A 22,052-nucleotide genomic window follows, 5' to 3' on the forward strand; every position below is an offset into this window, starting at 1 on the left:
AATTATAAAGCAGGGCAATATGAATATAGCAAATTCATGGTTTAGTGGTATTCTTTGTAAATGGTCTTTATTCCTGTTATATGTATATCCCTGTGTGCCTTAGCTACATTTTCCATGAGGCCAAGTATTGAAATAACCTACAATTCTGGTTCTGGAGCGCTGTATAAATTCTTCTGCTCTTGTACACTGGAATTAAAAGAATGGAAACTGTGTTCATACCTTAAGTACGTTTTCTCAGATGAAATTATACCCCTGGTGTTCAGGAGAGTGGTCTTTTAACTTCGCTTCCAAGACTGCTACTTTTCATCCTGATTTTCTTTACTCTGGTTTGAATAAAATAATTAGCGGTTTAGGACAATAAGGCATTTAATGTCATAAAAAGAAGCATAGAGTGCACTGACTCTGGATGTATCAAGTTGCCACCCAAAGCCACTCCATCACTCCCCTGCTCAGCTGGGCAGGGGTCAGAAAATATGTCAAAAGGCTTGTGGGTTGAGATAAGGGCAGGGAGAGATCACTCACCAGTTACTGTCACAGATAAAGCAGACTCGACTTGGGGAAATTAGTTGAATTTATTGCCAATCAAATCAGAGTAGGATAATGAGAAATAAACCCAAATCTGAAAAACATCTTCCCCCTACTCCTCCCCTCTTCCTGGGCTTAACTTCACTCCTGGTTTCTCTTTCTATTTTTCCCAGAAGAAGGGAACAGGAAATAGGAGTTCTGGTCAGCTCATCACACATTGTCTCTGCCACTCCTTCCTCCTTAGGGGAAGAACTCCTCACACTCTTCCCCTGCTCCAACACGGGGTCCCTCCCACAGGAGACAGTCCTCCATGAGCTGCTCTAGCGCAGGCCCCTTCCATGGGGTGCAATCCTTCAGGATCACACTGCTGCAGTGTGGGTCCCCATGGGGTTGCAAGTCCTGCCAGCAAACCTGCTCCCACACGGGCTTCTCTCTCCATGGGGCCACAGGTCCTGCTAGAAGCCTGCTCCAGCACAGGCTTCCCTCAGAGTCTCATTCTAGAAATTCATCACTGGATTTGCTAGATCGCATACATCATGCAATAAAACTTAAGAATACATCTACTGTTTATCCTACTAAATAAATACAGTGTCTATGTCCACCTTAAAGGTGATATGTACACCCAACTAGAGTTTGTAGCAAAGTAAATGTAAGCAACTTTTCAGACAGTTTTATTACTGACATTATTTTCACTACTGAATGCAGATAACCCTGTTACAGAGTGTATTGCGCACCTCTTGTCAGTCAGTAAAACGGAAACATTGAATAGGGCAGCAACTCCTACTCTTCAATTTTTCTTGTCAATGTTTAGTGCGCTTTGCTTTGGCCAGTTAATATCTCATTAATAATTTTAGTAATTATTTTCTTTTCCTTTACTATTTTTTTATGTTCAGATGATGAGGTTTTGGGTTACTATCTACTAGTGCTGCTGCATGTACTTTTTAAGATTAATAGTTTGATAAGAAACAGGAAGTTTCCACAGATATGAAACAACACATCTTGACAGGAATTAGAATTTGATGTATTGATTTTATTTATTAGCTTAATATGAAAAATCTGTGAGTTTCCAATAATTCTTATTAATGTCTTTAGTTTAATTGATTTCATCTTATAGATCATGGCAGCAAATAAGTTGAATGCCATGTAGTATCCTACCTTCCTAACCTGTCCTCTCATCCTGTCTTTCAGTCATTTTCTTGTCATAGCTGGCACAGGTATTTAAACTTGACAGTAGGTATGGAAGTAATCTTTCCTGAGGTTGCTGCATTTGCCTTTATGCCTCTCATGGACAGCCAAGGTCCCAGTCCACTGCTGACTCCAATGTAAAATTCAGAATTTGCATTGTTTAGTGCTGGTAACCCCTTCCCTCTGTGTTTTGAAGGGAAGAATGCTGGATATTGCTCCTAAAATTTCACATCACTGGTGTGACCTAGTTGTGCTCAGATAAAATCAGTGGTACTTGAATTTTCCCAAGCTGTGACAGCCAGAATGTGATTTGGCAAATCAGAATGCCTGGACAAGGGTTTATGATGAAACTACAGCCACTGCATCATGTAGTAGAAACCATTCGCAAGCTCCTAAACTGCCCTACCTCTGCATAATTCAGAATATCCAGGGACTATTAAGGGTGACTAATTTGTTACTGGAGTCTGTGTCCCAAAATATTTTGCCTGTTAGCAGATGTGGCTTGCCTCTCTAGTTCTCTCACACAACCCCTATTCAGCTGATTCATGTTTATGAATGAAACATGATTAGTAGTGTTATAAGCTTCATCACATGTTACAAGAAAAAAATTGAAAAGGCATAAGAAAGAAGTCACTTCCCCTTTCTCTGCAACAAGCTTACAGAAAGAAAAAACATACTTAAACTGGAAGCTAAGGAAGCACTTTAGAGAGCTGCCATAGCTGTAGCTCATGGAAATGTTAATTGTTGGTGTATGATTTTCCTTAATACCACTTTATCTGTTTATGCTAAGATTAATTTTCAATAATTATTATATTAACAGCCTGTGATGGAATTATTCATAGAATCTCCTTGTATTGTTTTGGAGAAGCTGAAAATACAAATAAAGGATTTTTATCTTATAAAGAATTCTTTCCCAAAGAGAATTAGACAAAAAAAAAATACTTGCATCATTTTCTTTTATACAGACTCTCAAAGTTAAATGGTCTGTTATTAATAATCATACTTAGATCTCCAAGGCAACATGCCTACCTTATCTAAAGGTGCCTTTTGTAAAACCTAATCCAGATAACTTTGTAATACACGATCCAAGATGAAACTTATATTAAGGCATATCTGACAGAGAAAATTATCATGGGAGTGAGGAACCTAGAGAAACTAATCTGGGTAGTGGTTTATAGAATAAAAGAACAGCAGCAACAACAAAACAAACAAAAAGCCAAGGCAAATTTCACTTTTATCCTAATGGTGCAAATTCCTGACTTCTAAGGTACTTCTAAACAGTATCATAACCATTGGAAGTACTGCATCATCATGCTTTGGTCTATCACCTTTTTTTTTCCTGCTTTTTAGTAATGAAAAACTGCTGTATTTCTTTTTTCCTGAAATCAGTTATATTTTCAGTAGTTTTTATAGTTGTCTGAATTAGTGTTGGTTGACATACATAGTTTCATTTACTATCTGTATCTTGGCTCTGCTGCAGACAAACTGATCTGTTCTAGGAAGGGCATGGTCTAGAAGAGATGTAGGAATGGGCTGAAGTATCTGTTATATCTGGGCGTGTTGAAAATAGGAAAGAATGGAGATAAATTTTGTGTGGCAGTCCACAGAATTCTGCAAGTTTAATGTGTGCTGTGCAGCAATCCAATGCATGCTAGTTGCTGGTAAGTTTGTTAAGTTCTGTTTAAAAACTTGTTCAACTCAGAAGACAGTCTTCTCATCAATATTATTTTACCTCTGTCAACAACAACCTTTTAAAAAGAATGATTTTGGCAACCTCTTTCTGCTGATAAATATTTTCATATTTCAAATCTTCAGGTTTAATTTGTGTTCAGCTGCCAAGGTGACTATATAAACTGAGTATCCTTAGAAATTGTTAAAAGTTCTGGATACAGTCCTCTGAATTAGACTAAATCCTTAGAATGTAATATTGAGGGGGAAAATACATTACTTCAGTATGGATTTTTATATCTAGATACACATTTGCTTGAGGTCGGTCTGACAATGTGGGGAAAGAAAAGTTTTGAAGAGCTTGGGAAAGTTTATCTGAGAATCCAGGCTGATCAGATGCTCTCTAGCATAAAGTATGTGAGGAGAAGAACATTACATGTGAAACCAGTGTTGCGTGCAACAGCTGTTACTTAGTGCAATTTCATTCCTCCTTCTCCAAAAAGGAAGTTTCACCTAAAACAAGTCTAAGCACACTCTCTGAGGTAAAAAATCCACAAAACAAAACCGAAACCATAAATACCATACAACACCCCCCCCCATAAAAAAAAAAACCCGAACCAAAACCAAAAAACAACCCCACAGACAGCATGTAGTCTTTTTCTGCCTACCTCTAATCATCGTCATGTAGTAATAGCTTCAGTACTGTACATGCAGTGGGAATTTAAAAACATTTCCATTTTGATTTGATAGTTCTTCTATGAGTTGAAATATTACAGATCTTTTCCTTCCCTCATTTCCTGCATAATAATATAAGCAAACTGCTAGTTTAATTCAATTATTATGTTAATTTTTATCAATACTGTGGTCCTATACACTGTTCATATCAAACCTCATTGTGCCTGCCAGATGGTTCTCCTTAACTGCTGCTGTTTCTGGTACTTGGATTTTTTTAATGTGCTTGAAGGTGTAACGATGCATTCACATGTGCTATCCCAAGATTTGACTTACTATATACTGCAGTCAACTCTATTATTTATGGTGGCAATCTTGGATAATGCAGAAAGATTAGAAGATAGAGTTACTGCCTGCAGACCTGAGCTGATTCTGCAGAGCTGGATTGGGGTATCTTTATGTGTCTGGATCAATAGATGTTAAAAGCCATTTTGGAATTAAGTAAAAGCATAGCTCATTCACAAAGGCATTGGCTAAATTAATACATTTTCCAGCAACTAGAAACCCTGGCCCTGCTTTGCAGTAGCAGCTAAGGTAGCTCTGTGCAGAGGTAATGTGGGCAAGCAGGATTAGTTTCAGCTATAGCCCGCATAAAGATGGTTAATATCTGAAAAGTGATATTTGGGAACTGGCTGCAACTGAATTACTACACTTTTTCGAGTCCTTCTTTCTTACATGGAACCAGCTTGTCTGTTTCTGTGTCTGTGACATGGTTAGGTATAAACTGGTCACTTACTATCTCTGAGTTGACTTGTGGTTTACGTGTACTTGAATAGAGGGAAAGAGAAAAATCTTTTTTGTAGGGTGTTAGTGTGTCTTACAACTTGCATTCAGAGTCTGTCAGAATTTCTAACAGTTGTATAGAGATTGTACTGGTATGAGATAAGAATAGCTCTAGCCCATGAGTTGACATCTAAATTCATAGAGTGAACAAGTCAAAAGGCTTTTGAAAAAGTGCTTGTGAGAATACAAAATAAATTTAAGTCTGGTGCTATGTTCATGGTATTTTAAGAATATTTTTTTGACATTTCAATACAATAGTAATAGTATTTTCTTTTTCTAATTTAAGTTCTAATTCTGCAGATGTATGCTGTTTCCTGACTTTATGCATAATGGCTTGTTTTCCTAGGTCATGAGGTTACTCATAGAGGATGGTAGTAAGCACCATCAATCTAAATGGAATTTTCTTTTACCTATTCAATTAAAAAAAATTAATCTAAATTTAAATCTTCAACACTTTATGTGAGCTGCTTATGGATTTTCATGTAGTAAAAATGATTAGATTTTTATTTTAGATGACAAATACAGTAGGAACTTTTGATTGGGGTAAGAAAAAATTGATGCATATAATCTGGTTTGAAATTGATGTGACAGCTTGACAGGCTGTTTTGATAAAATCTTTGGAGTATTGTAAATGGATATTATCTGTGTTCTTTTATTGCTGACACTGTGGAGAATTCCGTATGTGATTTTAGATGGATTATTATGACCATTCAGCAATGAAGAAAGACAAGGCCCTATTTCATGTTCCCAGCATGTACTTTGACTACACTGTGTTCTTTTTGCATGGCAGCCTTACTCAACAAATAGAATAAATCTTGTTTTCCTCAGCACTTTGATTATTTTTGGTGCTGGCATGAATTAATCAATCTCAATATTTATTTCAAAATGAAAGATTCTATTTGAAGAGCAAGTGAACCTTTAGATGAGTAGATACTGTAAGTAAAGTTGAAAGGTATCAAATGCAGGTTGGCTATTTCCTGTAAGTCACTTTTTCATAGCGCAAAAGCCACAGTTTTTACCCTTGCCTCTGCCTACTACCTGTGTGAGAACTTTCATGGTTGCAGACACGTGTGTATACAGCTAGGAACTGTTACATCTATTTAATTTTTAGAAAATGAATAATGACTTTATGTATGCATTGTATATACACTACAATACATTGTCATCTACCTTTTTAAGACATTTGAAAAATAATTTTAAATACTTCCTTTCTGTCACAATTTCTTTTCTTTCTCCCTTTTCTCTGGATTTTTCAGCAATAGATAAGTGTATTTTTGTTTTATTCTCATCTCCCAAGAGTCAATTATGATTTTTTTTCCCTGTGGTGGATTGATCTGTCATGTTTCTACTGCTAGTTTTCATAACATAGTTTCACTTTCTTGATGATTCTATCCCCTGCAGTCTTTCATATCTCTGATGTTTCTATACTGTAACCTTTTCTGAGCACTTTCCCTCCCTGTACTTTCTGAACACTTCACTTTAAGATACTGCTGGGATGGGCTGTTGGGTGATTTCCTTGTGGCCTCTGGGGTCTCTCTGTGCTTTCCTAACTGAATGAAAAGTAATCATTAACCTTTATTTGGTCAAGCAGGTATTATTCTCATATTTGGTCTTTAGAAAGTGTGAAGGAAGCTCTCCACCCTGCTGTTGTTCCACTGTGGTTTGAGGTGGGCATCATTGCCCATGTGCATGTTCAAACATTTTATGCTTCACCTCTGTGTTGAGTGACTCTAGGGACTGAAAGTGTGGAATGAGGACATACCTAGTGGCTGAAAATTTTGCTGTTCAGCATAGCTAGTCTGGACAGTAAAATGTTTGACACAGCCCCTGGCTGTGTCATTCTAGCACTGTCAGCTGGATTCCACTCCGTGTCTTCTGCCTCTTTCAGCTGCCAAAACTTTGGCTAGAACTGCAAGCTCTGGGACTGGATATTTAAAACATGGGATAGTCGTGGTCAAACCAGGAGTACTGACAGTGCTTGTCTGAATATGAATTCCCACTCCTGCCACTGTAATATGTGAAAAATCACTGGAGAAATTTGTCAACAGGAAAAATAAGATTTGTATTCTTTCTAGGAATAGTTCACCACCCTAAACCTGTTTCTATTCACTTAATAGCTGGTGATTATTGAGAAAGCAACAGATACATTTTTAATCTGAAAAAAATCTTGTTCTTTACATACAGTGCTACCCTATTGGCTTTCTTGGTTGAGCTTCTTAAGAGTTCAGTAGCCATGCAAGAACAAATGCTTGGTGGAAAAGGCTTTCTAGTCATTGGCTATCTCCTTGAAAAGGTATGTTTGGAGGATTTTTATCTTTGTTCTTAATATTTCTACTGTTGTTGTGGTACTTTCAATCACTTGGCTCAAATGACTGGTGGAATAAAATATATTTGTGATATAAGTATTGCAAATTAAAAATATATTATAAGTTGTCTAAAAGAGTCTACTCATCTTCTTCATCCTCTTACATACCAGTATTCAAAGAATCAATTTTCTGGAGCTGGTTCTGTTCTCTTATTTATGTTCTTAGTTTAGATCTCTTTGTGAATCACTTTAAATTATTTTCATTTCTCCAATTTCTGTCCCCCAAACTTGTTTAGTAAAGTTGTTTTGTTTCTAGTTTGTACAAACATAGCAGAAATATCATAATTGAGATTTAAGTTTTCTTGTGTATATGTTCATAAAAGTTAAATTAATCTTCTGAGACTCAATTCTGAAATTGTTGAAATAGTGGCTCTGTGTTTTGAAGAAGAAAAACTGTAACAAAATTTAATTTCTGAAAGAAATAGTTGCAAAGGACATTCCCTTTACTTGCTCATTTTCAGGTACGATGAGCAGTTATCACAAAACTTAGGTTCAGTTCAGTAGTCTGAGGAATATCACCTGCCTCCTGGCCTCATGGCACCCTGTTACTGGGGTTTATTAATCTAAATAACCTGAGAGCAAGCTGTCAGATATACTAAGATAGTGATGGTCCTACAATTGAAGCTCATGGCTCCAACATTCTTGAATATCTACTACTGGACTTTTATTACCACGAGGTCAGCATAGAAATCTTTTAAGAAGATGATAAAAATCATAATAGCACCTTTAAAAAATGTTCTGAATTTTGAAGAAGAATGATAAGCAGTTTCTCTCATTCTGTTCCCTTTGTTCTTTGTGGCTTGGGAAATACCTTCACTCAATACCTAAAAGCAGATTTTCTATGCTTCTGTTTTCACTGCCAAGCAAGTGTGATTTAGAATGTCAAAGAACTAGCCTAAGGTAGTGGTTTTTTCCAAGCGTAGGTTTTCTTGTGACATAACCAGAATGAATTTACAAAGTTGTTAGCTTTGGTTTGGTAAGTTAAGCACATGCAGACTGGGTGAGCCCTTGTGGAGGGCTTTCTCCTGAATAGAGCACTGTGGTTTATGCACATGGAATACCTCAATTTAGAATGTTGTATATGACTTTTTTTTAAAAAAAGTTTGCACGCTCTTCTAATTAACACCTACTATGTTCATTAGACTTGGGCATGTGAATATTTAAAGCACTTCTATTGATCACAGTGTAATTCTTAAAACAGATGTTGTTTTCTGGGTGGTTTTATTATATTATATTCACTTAGCTGCAGTTTTTTGAAAGGATGTATTTTATTTTTTTCAATATATGCTTATATTCAGTTGGCACACATGGTGGGAAAAAATCGTTTTCTGTCCCAGCCAGCCTCAATTTTATTATTTGTAAATTATCTGTTGTATCTGTTGTTCATTTGCATGTAACCAAATACTTCAGAGAAAACAGAAAGGTCTTTTTTTTACTTGAACTTCCAAATAGCATTTTTGTTCTTATTATTTGCAGATTATTTATTGTGAATTTTGATGTACAAGCCAAAGGAAACAATCAGCATCAGCATCCAGGCTGAACTTATATTACTGACAAGTAGACTTCAGTTCTAAAAATAACAAATCTCCATGTTCCCAGACTGCACTTACAGAGTTAAAAATAATCGAAACATGGAATCAGAGAATCGTTTAGGTTAGAGAAGACTTTTAAGGCCATTGAGTCCAACTGTTAACTCAGCACTGCCAAGTCTACCACTAAGCCATGTCCCTCAATGCCACATCTACATGTCTTTTAAATACCTCAGGGATGGTGACTCCACCACTTCCCTGGGCAGCCTGTTCCAGTGCTTGACATTTTGTAGAGAAGGCAAGGGGAAGGACGTTTAGAGATTTTTCCTATTTATTCGTTTGTTAATTTAGTTTACAAAGAAGTTTGTCAAAGTCCTCATGCCATGTTACTACATAGGAGCAGGTTTCAACAGTGATTTTATGGCATATGCTATGAAACTGAAAGTCTCCTGAAGTTTGAGGAAACAATGAACCCAACTCCTTCAAATATCTACTCCAGTTAAAGAAACGAAGGCACGTCTCTCAATAATGTGTGTTCACACACTGAGACACCCACTTTCAGTAAGACACGTCTTTAATTTAAGAAGGGATAAGGACTTCAGATGAAGTTCTCAAAGAATTGTGCTGTAAAATGTAGGATCCTGACTGGGCTCTAATAAAATGTCAAACTAAGCAAAATACCAAAAACCAAAATTATTGATGAATATTTTAACCTGTTAAATACAGCCATTACAAAAACCATTAATATTATTAGAAAGTATAAGTTGCCTTCATATTCAATGACATCAAAACATGCAAGGCTGCATGCACTTAGTAATCATGAGCCAGGTGAAAATACTGCTTCATAGTTTGGCTGTAATTATTTTAAAGAAGAAGATTTTTTCTTTATCTTTTTTCTTTCTGATTATTTTCCCCCAGTCATCTAGAGTTCATATAACTAGAGCAGTTCTGGAACAATTTTTGTCGTTTGCAAAATATTTGGATGGATTATCTCATGGAGCCCCTCTACTGAAGCAATTATGTGATCACATCCTTTTTAATCCTGCTATCTGGATACATACCCCTGCAAAGGTAATAGTACACTTGAATAATCTTATGACTTTCCTACAACAAAATTAAATACCTATATTCTTTTATAAAATTCTACTTAGATTTTTGTTTGGTTGAGTTTTTTTTAAAACATGGTAATAGCAATGATTTTTTGGATCAGGAAGTCTACACCTTGCTTAACTGTATACTCCAATGTCTTTCATAAGTTCTTAAAAGAAGTTAAATTATTACCTAAGATCCTGTCTAATTCTGTTAAAAGACTTTTTAGAAACCCAGTCCCTTTTTCAGTGGTTGCATTACATCTTTTTCCTACAGATTAGGCATAAAATTTTGTATTTTTAATTGCAGGCAAATTGTGTTTTGTTACACATTGATGTAAGCTCTCAATTAATTCAAATTATGTATTCTAGTTTGATAAAATCTATAAAATGTTATCATTCATCTCTGGTAATAATGAATTATTTGTTTTCCTAAGTAATCATAGTTGGGATACGTGAACCAAAGTGAAAAATGGCATTGTCCTAAAAACTGAAAATGTATACTTCTCGTATAAAAAGTCATAATAGAAAACAAGCCAATATGTTTATCTTTACTTAAATCATGGAATATCAGTTCTAGGTACCTAGGTATCAGTCCAGCCCTTGCCCTAACCAAAACTGTAATTAGCTTTTGAGTTTTTGATATCATATCCAAAGTATATTCTAAAAACACCCCTACCATTTAAGGTTTCTAATACAGAACTTACATTTATGTGGATAACTGTTTCATTCTTTAGGTGCAGCTATCGTTGTATACCTACTTGTCAGCTGAATTCATTGGGACTGCTACGATCTATAACACCATACGCAGAGTAGGCACAGTGCTGCAGTTAATGCACACGCTGAAATACTACTACTGGGTGGTCAATCCTGCTGATAGCAGTGGCATTACTCCTAAAGGATTGGGTAAGTGCAGCACATAAGAAAGAAAATGTAAGCATTTCTCCTTTGGGAAGGTTTATGATGTAAACGTCTGGAAGCTCCTTGAATCTGTAGACAAGGAGGTAAATAGGTGGCAATAGTTGATACCGGTGGTCATCAGTAGAAGGACTATGGAAGTACTTTTGGCGTATCATACACCCCTGGTGATAATTTCTTATGTTTATAAGTATTCCCAGAAGATTCCAACTCTGGCCTTCCACGTAGCATAAACTTATGTGGGCATACTTTAGGAAACATATTAAAATGATTGATTTTTCTTCTTCTGTAATAAAGAGGAAATATTACATGTATTTCATATGCCAAACAAAGCTTTGTGTGGTTTGAGTGATTAGTAGTGTTAAGCGATCTTGAAAACAGAGTGGAAACTTCCAGTTCTTACTGCAGAAGTCTCTGAAGATGTTTTTCCAGTTCAACAATATTTTCTCTCTGTCCTTATAAAATAGAGATTGATTTAGCTTTGGTTAAAGTGATGCGCTTAGCTTAGCAAAGGAGGTATTGAATGACAGCACCAACAGAATGCGATAAGAGATAGTGGCTGAAGCCTGTGTGTTACAGATGAGTATTAACCAGAGCAAATCATTCTAATCCTATACATTCTGACTGTAATGCCATTACATTTAGCTATCTACTCGTGTAAAGCAGGAAGGACTTGGCTGAAAGGGTCTTAAAAAACACTTGATAAAGGAGAACTTATTAATTATCTGTATTCTGTAACTGTTACTGTCCTGCTGAGAAATTGAATAATTGGGAAACGTTTTTAGTACTGTCACATACCCAAATATTCAAGAGAGTGACATATATAACACATTATTTATTGAATAATTCTTATTTGTAAGTGAGCTGTATGCATAGGGGTTTTCCTCAATATTTTTTTTAATAAGTAACAATTCTTTTCCTAGATTAGGTATCCTGATAGACAGTGAAGGTGTTGAAGGTCACGGAAAGAGCTGCTCTAGGATCTTGGATCACATTTATAGTTCTCTCATAGTATAATATTAGATGAACAGTAGACTTCAAAAATTATTAAAATTTATTTTAAAATACTTAACAAAAACCCACTGTTCTCTGTTCATTTGAATGAAAGGCTTGGAATCCTAGATTATGAAAATTACCTGTGATGGTTACTTAACTAGCTTGAAATCTTTGTCAGTGATGAATTATATTATCCATTTACACTGATTCTGGATTCCTGCTGCCAAATTAGAACTAATTTCTCTTTTGGTGCCTGCAGTGAAGGTGTCTCCTTCTGAGCTAGATGTCTGCTGATTATAGACAGTGGAATGCAGGAGTCAGTTGCCTTAATACAGGTTTCCAGCATCATTATAGTCTTGGTGGGTCATCCCACCTGCCTCTCAGAAGGATGCAGGTTTCCTGTCCATCCAACACCAAATCTGCTTGTTTTGGGTAGATATTTTGCATACTTTATGGCATAACAACTTACACTGGTAGGTAGGTTTAGGAAGCTGTGTCCTACCTCTAGTTGAGAGACACTTGAGAAGTGCTTTGTTTGAAGCACATTTGCTTCCTAGACTGCGTTGCCTCTATTGATCAGATCTCCAGTAACCTCTGTGGGAGGTTAGAAGCTGGTCTCGTTTGGGAACTACACTGCTGCTATCTAAAATTCGGGTGAGCGGAATCCTGCCCTGGGAGTGGCTTTATCCAGTTCCATGCTTTCAGAGCTCTGCTCTGCTGAGGTTTACAGCAGTGTACTGCACAGGTACAGCTTTACCGTCAGACAAATTAACTGTATCTGAGATCAGAGAGGAATTGGGGGTGTTTAAAACTCAGCTGATCAGCTTATATACATAGTGTTTGTGACTGTCGAATACCCAGCTGTTGTGAGGTAAAGTTTTCAGGTGTCAACCAGTTTTACAGCTAGATAGAGACTTAGAAAATTGCTTAACTAGCTTGAGAGTGGAAGTTTGATAATACAGTTTACTTGTTATGGCTGAGATTCTTTTCATTTTTTTTTCTAGTATATTTGTTTTAATTTAAAAAATTCCTGTGCTTCTGTGTCATGATACTACTACCTAAAAACACTTTGGAAATGTATTGCATATTACAGACTGCTTCCCTCTGGCTAGGTTTGCTCTTTTGTGGAGTCAGTGACATTTCTTTCTGTAGGAAGCATGAATTGTTTTTATCTTGCCCATATCTGCCTCTTTGCAATTAGCTGTAATTTTTGAGTATTTGTATGTGTAATGCCAGTTGCATAGGTTCAAAAAATATGTATTCATCAAAATCTGAACAGAGGTACACAAGAATACAAAATTAGGAATGAGAAATTAATCAGTTAACTCTAAATTAGCATACATATGGCTGGTTTACATCCATACCTTTTATTTCATTCAGAGTATAGTACATTCTCCTCTCATTTGTGTCAGTTCAAGACAAGATTCTTTTTTAATCAGGAAGGAGACCAGGTCAGTCCCTGAAAGGTAATCAGTCTAAATTAGTGGTTGCTTGGTGTAGCAGTTTGACAACAAAAATCAAAATTACTAAGGACTTCATACAGTAATTGGGAAGGTGTTTTGTAAACTGAGGCCATGCATATTTTCAAAAAACATGCTATCCACTATATCTGAATTTTCTCATTTTGTCTTTAGTTACATTTATAGATAAACTTGACTTTTTGACAGTTCAGTATCTTCTTTCTTCCTTGTTCCTTATTCTCTTCCTTCTTTCCTGCAGAAAGCCCTGTGTAATTGATACAACTGTAAAGAAGTAGTAGTCTCTCTTCTATCTGTAAAAGTGGCTTTTCTTGTGTTGCATTGAAGAATGTCAGCCTATCAGAGAGGAGGATCAGTGAACTTAGCAACAGATGTGCAAACCCAACACAGCTATGGAGTTTTCTCCATGCAAATCAGCACTGGGACTTCTTTTGCTATTATTCCACAGATAACTTCTGCTTATGATGAATACAGCTGTAATAACTGATTTGATTTGCAAGCAAATGGTTTTGAAAATATAATAATTGCTGAGGTGATGGGTTGCTTAATTTAATTTCATATTAACTGCATTTCATAATAGATTTTTTATCAAATCCGCATTAGTTGCTTGCAATTGATAAAATTCCTGAAAATTTTTTAAAAAGTTGAATCACCTGGATATTACATCACTTTTATTTACCAGATGGTATTTTAACATTAAGTGCAGCTCTGGCTGGTTCAGACGGCTTTTAGTCGTGGAATACAGTCTTAGAAGTATCTGTAGTTATTATGCTTTAGGGTTTTTTATTTTCACCTCTGTTTCAGCTTCTCGTAACTTCAACAATCCTAATAGTTCAAAAAAGGTAACTCTTCCAGGATTTTGGGTTTGTGTTAATTTTTATTAGCCTGCATGCAGCCAGTACTGCCAGAAAGTTTATAATTTGTTAAAATGTAGAATAATATATATTAAAAAAAATTGTAAAAGTAAGAAAGTTGCAGTGTAAAAATACAATTATGTGAAAGTTAAATTTGCTGCATTTTAAGTAGCATTTGATATCTCAAAATAGAAGAATAGGACCCATTTTCTTTGCACATTAATTTTAATGTATGAAACAGAAAAATGTCATCATGTGAGTAAATGGCAGCTGAAATTCTAAGCTGACTTCATGTGAGACTTTTCAGATCTGGAGAAGACTTTACTAGAAATCATGCCAATATCTAAAATTTGACTGCATGTGCTATAGTTTGCTGTCATATTAGCAAGTAAGCTTATTCATGCAGACATTTTAGTAGTGTTATGTTTTCTTGTCTTCTAGGCATGTCATTTTTTATGTGGAGATACTGAAACACATTTTAATATTAGTAGTTTGATTTACTATTACTTGCAGACAGTTACTCTGCTTCAGGGTTTTATTGCCTTCTGCTGTCTTAATAAAGCACAAAGTGGGTGAGTTTTCTGTACTGACAGTTTCATAGCCCTTATTTTAAGGCCAAAGGAGCTCAATATTGAAGTTTCCCATTTGGCTGATGCTGCTTTCTTTTAAAAATGAAAGTTTTTCACTTACTTTTCCTAGTAATCAACTTATAAAATGGGAGGCATAAATGCTTTTAAAAAAATGAATTTTAATGAATTTTTTTTAAGGCTCAGATACTTATTTTAAATTTGGTTTTGTATCTTCTCTTTCATTATTGGTTTCTTGTTTCACGCTGATGTTTCTTCTTAGATTCAGAATCCTGAATTCATATTTGTTTTTCCATTTCCTTCTGAGGAAACACTGTTTCAGAGTGTAAAAGTATCAACTTGCTCCGTAATTATTCTTAGTAGCTTTTACATTTTAGATGTAGATCCACATAGTGGAGACAAGTAATCTATTTAAAATTATGAATTATACTTTTCTTCTGGTGTTGTTTTTTTCTTTTTTTTTTACGAAGAGCCTAAAAAGTCAACTAATTTCCAAAGGAAAGAATCTAAATTTTATTATTTACTATTTACACTTGGACTATGGTTATAGCTGTTATCTTTATTTGCCACATGCACACTTTTAATATTTTGTTAAATCATGCAGAATAAGGATAATAGGATCACCCAGCCATTGCAGTATCTAAACACACAGCAAATCAGGGAATGGAGTGAAACTTATTTAAAATATATAGCTTCTTTCTGTAATTATTGTATTTTATGCTGAGTTGTAAGGGACCCATCAGGATCATCAAGTCCAATTCCTGGCCCTGTATGGGACACCCCAAGACTCACACCATGTGCCAGAAAGCAGTGTCCAAACTCTTCTTGAAATCTGTCAAGCTTGGTGCTGTGACCTCTTCCCTGGGGAGCTTGTGTTGTGTGACAGAAATGTGCATTTAAGTTCCAGATTACTGTGTAGTTTAGTTCATTCCTGAACTCAGTGGCCAAGCATTTCTCTTTCTCTGCTGGTGTTTCCTCTGTGCTTCACAACTCTAACTCTGAGTGGACCTTTTTGAATAGTATCATGTCTCCTTATTTAACAACATGGTTGTTAAAGTACAAGTTATCTCATGCTAAATAGTTTTCAAGCATGTTTTTCATGTCCAGATTTTGGAACATAAGATGTAGAAGTGGGAATTGAGAAGATTATTATGAGGAGAAAGTAACTGTAGTTTTTCTTTTTATGGATACAAGAAGTTTCACAGAGTTATTTCAAGAGCTGGGTTAGAGTGGAACTCAGTTCTTGTTAGATTTACGACAGAGAGAAAAACAGGTTCTCTGTGATCCACATATCATGTGATGTTATTTATGTGTGCATGGAGATCAGATTCTGCTATCTGTATCATGTTTTATTAATTTCAGGAGTAGAAAAATCATGCTTTTTACATATTAAAAAAAATCAAAACAGATGGAAAGATGTTACATTTGGTTGTTGGTAGAACTGATAACACAATTTTTTTATTTCCAAAGACAGAAATAGAAATCATTATTTTTGTTATACAAAGCTCACAATCAGTTTTTTGTTGGTTTGTTTTGGGGTTTTTTTCACAGCAGTATTGATTATACTAAAGTCTGTGAATATGTTTACTTATTCCCTCTTATTTACTTCTGGTTTATGCCCCTCTAATTTCTCTATGCTGCAGGGATGAATTGGATGAAATTATAAATTCTTGTTTTTCATTTATTTTTGTCTGGGTAAAGCTGGCTAACTCTTATTATGAGTGTATATTTTATAAAATCTGACGCAAATGATGGGCTTTCTGTGAAAAATACATACATAAAGAAATCTAAAAGCGGGAAATGCTTTAGTGACTCATCCTCATGTGGGGTAAGGGAGGCATCCCTTCTCTTTGCCAATTAAAAAGAATGTTACTATTTTGTATTAGGGATTTATGGTTGCTGTACCAGTTCTTGAAAGGATTATCTTCATAGTTGATCTGATGTTAGCTTGGTTTTAGTCTTTAGCAGTTCTGATTATCAGTGTCTGAGTGATGGTGACACTGAATTGTCTACACGCAGTGGTGGGCACAAAGATTAATAGACAGTAAAGAAAAGTACTTTGCAATGTTTCAGATGAAAAACACGATCTACTTGTCTTTCCTTCCCTCAGTATATGTGTGGATAATATATACTTTTTCTAATTATAGCATAAATTACACCATTTTTTGGTCAATAATACTTTTTTTAAAAATAAATCTTCAACTAGGAATGAAGTCCTTCAATTAGTAATGAAGTAAAAAACTGTGATGATATAACACTTATAGTGGAAAATCTGCTTTAGGTGGCTTTAGAACTTCCTATTTAATTAATTCTATTCAGTCTGTGTCAGATGATCATTACGTTATATGGCTGTCGTCCTTTCTTCCATTCTTTGTAGCTGTCTGGTGGTTACATAACCTCCAGTTTCTCCAGCCTGTCTTATTTTTCTGTGCCAGTCCTCTTAATTTTTGAAACTAATGAATTCTTTTGGGTAGCAGCTGTCCCCTTTTTCTGGTTCTAGTGCAGTGAAGCTTCATGACACAACTAAAATGCAAGGAATAAATAGTACTAGAGCACTGAAGGGAAAATTACCCTTTACCTGCTTGGCATATAGCCTGCAAACAACAACTCCTTTGGTATCCTTTGCATGTTGAAGAACCATTTTCAAGGTTGTCACACATCTCCAGGGAAATGAGTGGGTACATGAAGAAGTAGGATAAAACTCATGTGTCTTTGAAGATGTTCCCAGTTAAATTGGGATATCTTCTTTTTGACATGTCCTTACAATTTCTGTTACAGAAATTTTTGCAGACCTCCACATTGCCTGTTTTCTGTTTCCATAATTACAGTCTTTCAGAAAAGACAAAATTATTTTTTTTAGTCCTGTTTTTCAGATATTGTCTGATGTTGAATCCAAATAAGGTGTAGGAGGGAAGAGGGTGTACAAAGAAAGCGACTTCTGTGATGCAGTTAAGGAAATTGAATCCACTTTTGAATTAGGGAAAAAAATAGCTGTTCGTAAGAAGCACACCATTGCCATAAAAAAATTCATGCAGTATTTAATATAATTGCATCTAGTACCAAAAAAACCCAAACAAACTCCAACTGACTTCTGTTTTCCTTACTGTTCTTACACACGGTGAGTGGAAAGCTTGAGATTTATTTGCTTTTATCTGAAGAGTACACAGTCCTCCTCTCTCCACTCCTAAACAGGGAAGAAAACTTGAGTGTATTAGCCATTCTTTTTGTTCCTGCTAGTGAAACAAATATACCTTACCTTAAGGTTTTCCCTTGTTGCAAACTTGAATTACTGTGTGTAATGCAGTGGCTTCACTTCAAAAAGCGTCACCAAAAACTATCAGAAAATCTTCAATAAGAAGTTGTGCTCATCTGGATTGGAAATAATTGTGAGACATAGACTGTAATTAAACTTTGCTCTGTGTTTATCAGTGTAAGTTTAAATGGCTGATTAAAAAGTAATTTAAGTTGCATTTATTTTTACTGTGCAAAATTTAAGACTGTCTGTGACATGCATTGTCTGAAAATCAGGAACTTAACAAAAGAATTTCTGGTTCAACTTCAATATTTATGAAGGAGGAAAATGGAAAATACAATAGAACTAGTTTCAAATTACTACAGTTGTTCAAGCTCTGATTTTTTAGATATTTCTGTTTTCCTAATACACTTCATCAAGAACAATTGTTTAAAGTATTATGGATTACATTTTTTTTCCTGGTTTAAATTGAGTATTTTCTTTAGATAGTAGTTTTCTCTTTGGTTAAATGACTGTAGTTTCTGCTACAGGTAATGGCTACCACTTGTATTTCATAAATCCTTTTTCTGTTGGTTTTCATTCAGATGGTATTTAACATAGTGGTTTAGTCAGTCCAGGTTGTTTATCACATATTGCTGTCTATCTATTACTATCACCTTATTACTCTCTTTCATCTTCTTGTGTCTTTTAAAAAACTAAGTAAAATATAATATGGATTTCTTTTTTTCCAAATGGAACATCACTTACACTTAAATATATTGGTGTTGAAAAATGTGATTCTGAAAGGTTATAAATGATATCATTTGCAAATACGAACTTTTATATGAGTAGGCTACTAAATCTGTAGTATCACAGAACTGTAATTTCCTTAAAAAGCTGCAGTGATTAAAGGTATTAGTTTATATTTAAAAGTGTTATATTTTGTTTCTTCCAGATGGTCCTCGGCCCTCCCAGAAAGAAATCATATCATTAAGGGCGTTTATGCTTCTGTTCTTGAAACAACTTATATTGAAGGTAAAATGGTCTATTCCAGAGTGAAGACATTGACGTCTGTTAAATACTTGTAATAGGATCTTTCATAGCAGAAACTTGGTCATACCTGTCCAGTATTGTGTCTTTTTCTGGTTAATTTAATGTTCATGCACATCCTTCTAATCAGCAGAGAAGTAGTAAATCCATACAATAACCTCACCAAACTCTGCCATGTATATTTTATTAAAATTTTAATATATTTGTATCCAATATATAAAATATGTTTTAATTAAATTAATATTTAAAAAATTTTAATTAAATGGTCAAATGAAAAAGATAATTGCAGTTGTCAAGCTACTTATTGCTTTATCCTTCTTGTTGGTTCTACCAATGGTTGAAATGGTGTAAGACTCTTTCTCTCTGTAACAGCTGAATGCTACTCTTCGAGGCATAATCTATTAATTTGAGACTAAACCAAAAACCAGTATTTTCTGTTCTGTCTCAGAAACTGGAGGAGTAGCAGTAATAGTTTGCAGTATCTGAGGGCCAACACCAAAAGAATCTGACCTCATACTGTTTTGAATTGTCAATGTGATAAAGAAAAGCAGTAGAATGATAGGGAAAATTTAGTCTTTTAGGTTCAAATAAAAAAGCTGTAGGATTGTTTGACTGGGTTTGCATACCCAGACCTGAGGAATGTATTTTCTCTGAATAATGGCTGTTGGGTTTTTTTTTCAGGATCGAGGAGTGAAAGAAGATGAACTGCAGAGCATATTAAATTACTTATTAACAATGCACGAGGTACATTTCTGTAATTACCTACCTTTTATTGTAACTAATTGAACCAGCTCTGTGGGAAGCTTGCTGTTGAGGTTAGTTTGTAGAATAACATTGGTGCTTGTCATACAGGATGAAAATATTCATGATGTGCTGCAGCTGCTAGTGGCACTAATGTCCGAACATCCAGCATCCATGATACCTGCCTTTGATCAGAGAAATGGGATACGGTAAGACAGTGAAGTGAGAAAATACCTTAAAAGTAGTTCCAGTATCATCAGTCTCCAGTTTGCTTCTTTTTCACATAAATATCACACTTGCTGATCTTTTAAACTTCAATTCCATTAACTTAGGCTTTATTTTTTGACAAAATGAGTGATTTCAATAAGTTGGAGGAAAAGAGGGTTTCCACTTAAGATTATCATTATGATATTTAAAGTAACTTCAGTGTTTTAGTTGCTTCTCAATCTTGAATAGAGTATGTAATTAACAAGATGCATCAAATAGCCATGTATCTATCTCAGAATAATTTTAAATATTCTTTCTTTGTATGTTTAACATTCTCGGGAGAGAAGAAGAGGAGAACAAGAAATCGTGCCCTAGCTTCTCAAATTCTGTCTGACAAAAGTGAAATTCATGCATTTATCTGTTTGGCTATGAAATTAATAACTGATAACTCCCAAAGAAATGTTATTTTTGCTGCGGTTTTATGCCTAATTTGGTAATATAATTTTTGTCAGGGACTAAACATTTTCATGTTAACATTTACTATGGAATTTTATTTGTGCTCTTCTGAAAATACTTTCAAAAATGCAAGGGGCTTGTAAAGGGGAAAAAAACCCCATAGCATCTACTACTTGGTAAATTCAAGCTCAATTTTGCCTGAATGCTAAGATCTTTGTACAAAGATGTGTACTTAAAACTGTTTGAATGACAATGCTAGTTGAAGGGAAGACTCATGGTTAGGACTTTGCTTTCTGCCCGTAGTTTGTATTCAAACAGAATTCTATTCCTGACATTTTTTGAAGAAAGGTAAGCCTGACTTGGAAGACTGAAGACATCTTTATGTAACATTTGTGGTACTGATATTAAAAGTGTTTGATGGTGCAGTCTTTATGTTTAGAAGTCTGTCTTGTAAAAGTGTGGAGAATGCACAGGATTTCAAGTTTTAAGTATTTGAAAAACAAAACAAAACACACCCAAAGCCTTACATAAAATTAGGGGCTCATTGGCCTAAGTTATCAGAGGACAAAAGCCTCAGAAGTCATTTGGTAATAGCATAAGTCACTTCAAAAGAGGAAGATATTGTCTGCTAAACCACTCTTTAGTGGAGAAAGACAAAAAGACTGGCTAAAAGCTGAAGCCAAGCTAATTCTAATGGGAAACTAAAATATAAATTCAATAATTTGTTGCAGAACAGTGCAGGGGAAAGGTAATGTTTTCTTTCTCTTGCTGTCTTCAGATCAAGGCTGGTTTCCTTTCTGAAAGACTGCAGAATTTGTGCTTAAACCTCTCATGTTAATTAAATATGTAATAATTAGATTAGTTAATATTCGAGTCACTTTTTTTTTAAATCAAGGATTTAAAAATAGTGGGTGTAATGAAAGGAGATTTTCACTAGCATCCAGGTACTCTAGGATATGACCTTATGTGTTCCAGTCTGCTTCTCTTGTCCTAAGCTGCTACTGCTCAGACTGTCTTTTATTTGGTTGTTCCAAGAGAGAAGTCTAGGATAAGATGTTACTTTCTGTTATGAAACATTGAACTGAGCTAAACTACACCAAGTCTCCAGCCTCAAGAATTCGTAATCAAGCTCTTATGCTGCACTTGATTCTTTCAATATATCCTTCTATTATTTTGTGTAAATTGTTGTTTTTATTGATTTATTTCTTAATAAATATCCTTGTTCAGTGAAATAAAATCTATATATGTGATGTTTGAGCTTGAATTTTTTTTTTCTGTTTTAGAGTAATTTATAAATTACTGGCTTCCAAAAGTGAAAGTATATGGGTGCAAGCTTTGAAGGTCCTTGGATATTTTCTTAAACATTTGGGTCATAAGTAAGTGCCATTTTAAAATTTTATTTTTATAGTGGTGTATTTAAGTTCACAATTCTTATTGTCTTTTTGTCATGATTACTGTATATTGTCAGTCTTTAGAAATTGCTTCAAATTATTAGGTCTTCTGATTAATAATTTGTACAGTGTTACCTTTATAAATCAGATAAAATTAATTTTTTCCAGTTAACTTGCTATTACTATGATGTTTGAAATATTGATTGTCTTTCAAATATACAACATGCTGAAACTCAAGTCTTAAAACAAGGGAAGAACATTTTCCAG

The 22,052-nt window shown here is 34.9% G+C and overlaps 1 protein-coding gene across 8 annotated transcripts in view; it reads left to right on the forward strand.

Annotated features, from left to right (window-relative positions):
• The window catches only part of NBEA (neurobeachin), a 467,825-nt gene that overhangs the window by 118,562 nt on the left and 327,211 nt on the right, over positions 1-22,052 (forward strand). For all 8 annotated transcript variants that reach the window (XM_032099592.1, XM_032099586.1, XM_032099589.1 and 5 more), the window contains exons 11-17: positions 7,078-7,186; positions 9,706-9,858; positions 10,613-10,781; positions 18,896-18,975; positions 19,672-19,734; positions 19,843-19,940; positions 21,678-21,770. In XM_032099592.1, coding sequence (XP_031955483.1) covers positions 7,078-7,186; positions 9,706-9,858; positions 10,613-10,781; positions 18,896-18,975; positions 19,672-19,734; positions 19,843-19,940; positions 21,678-21,770 — 765 coding nt within the window. The remainder of the gene's footprint in view (positions 1-7,077; positions 7,187-9,705; positions 9,859-10,612; positions 10,782-18,895; positions 18,976-19,671; positions 19,735-19,842; positions 19,941-21,677; positions 21,771-22,052) is intronic.

The sequence above is a fragment of the Corvus moneduloides genome, chromosome 2 (genome assembly GCF_009650955.1).
Source record: "Corvus moneduloides isolate bCorMon1 chromosome 2, bCorMon1.pri, whole genome shotgun sequence".
NCBI lineage: Eukaryota > Metazoa > Chordata > Aves > Passeriformes > Corvidae > Corvus > Corvus moneduloides.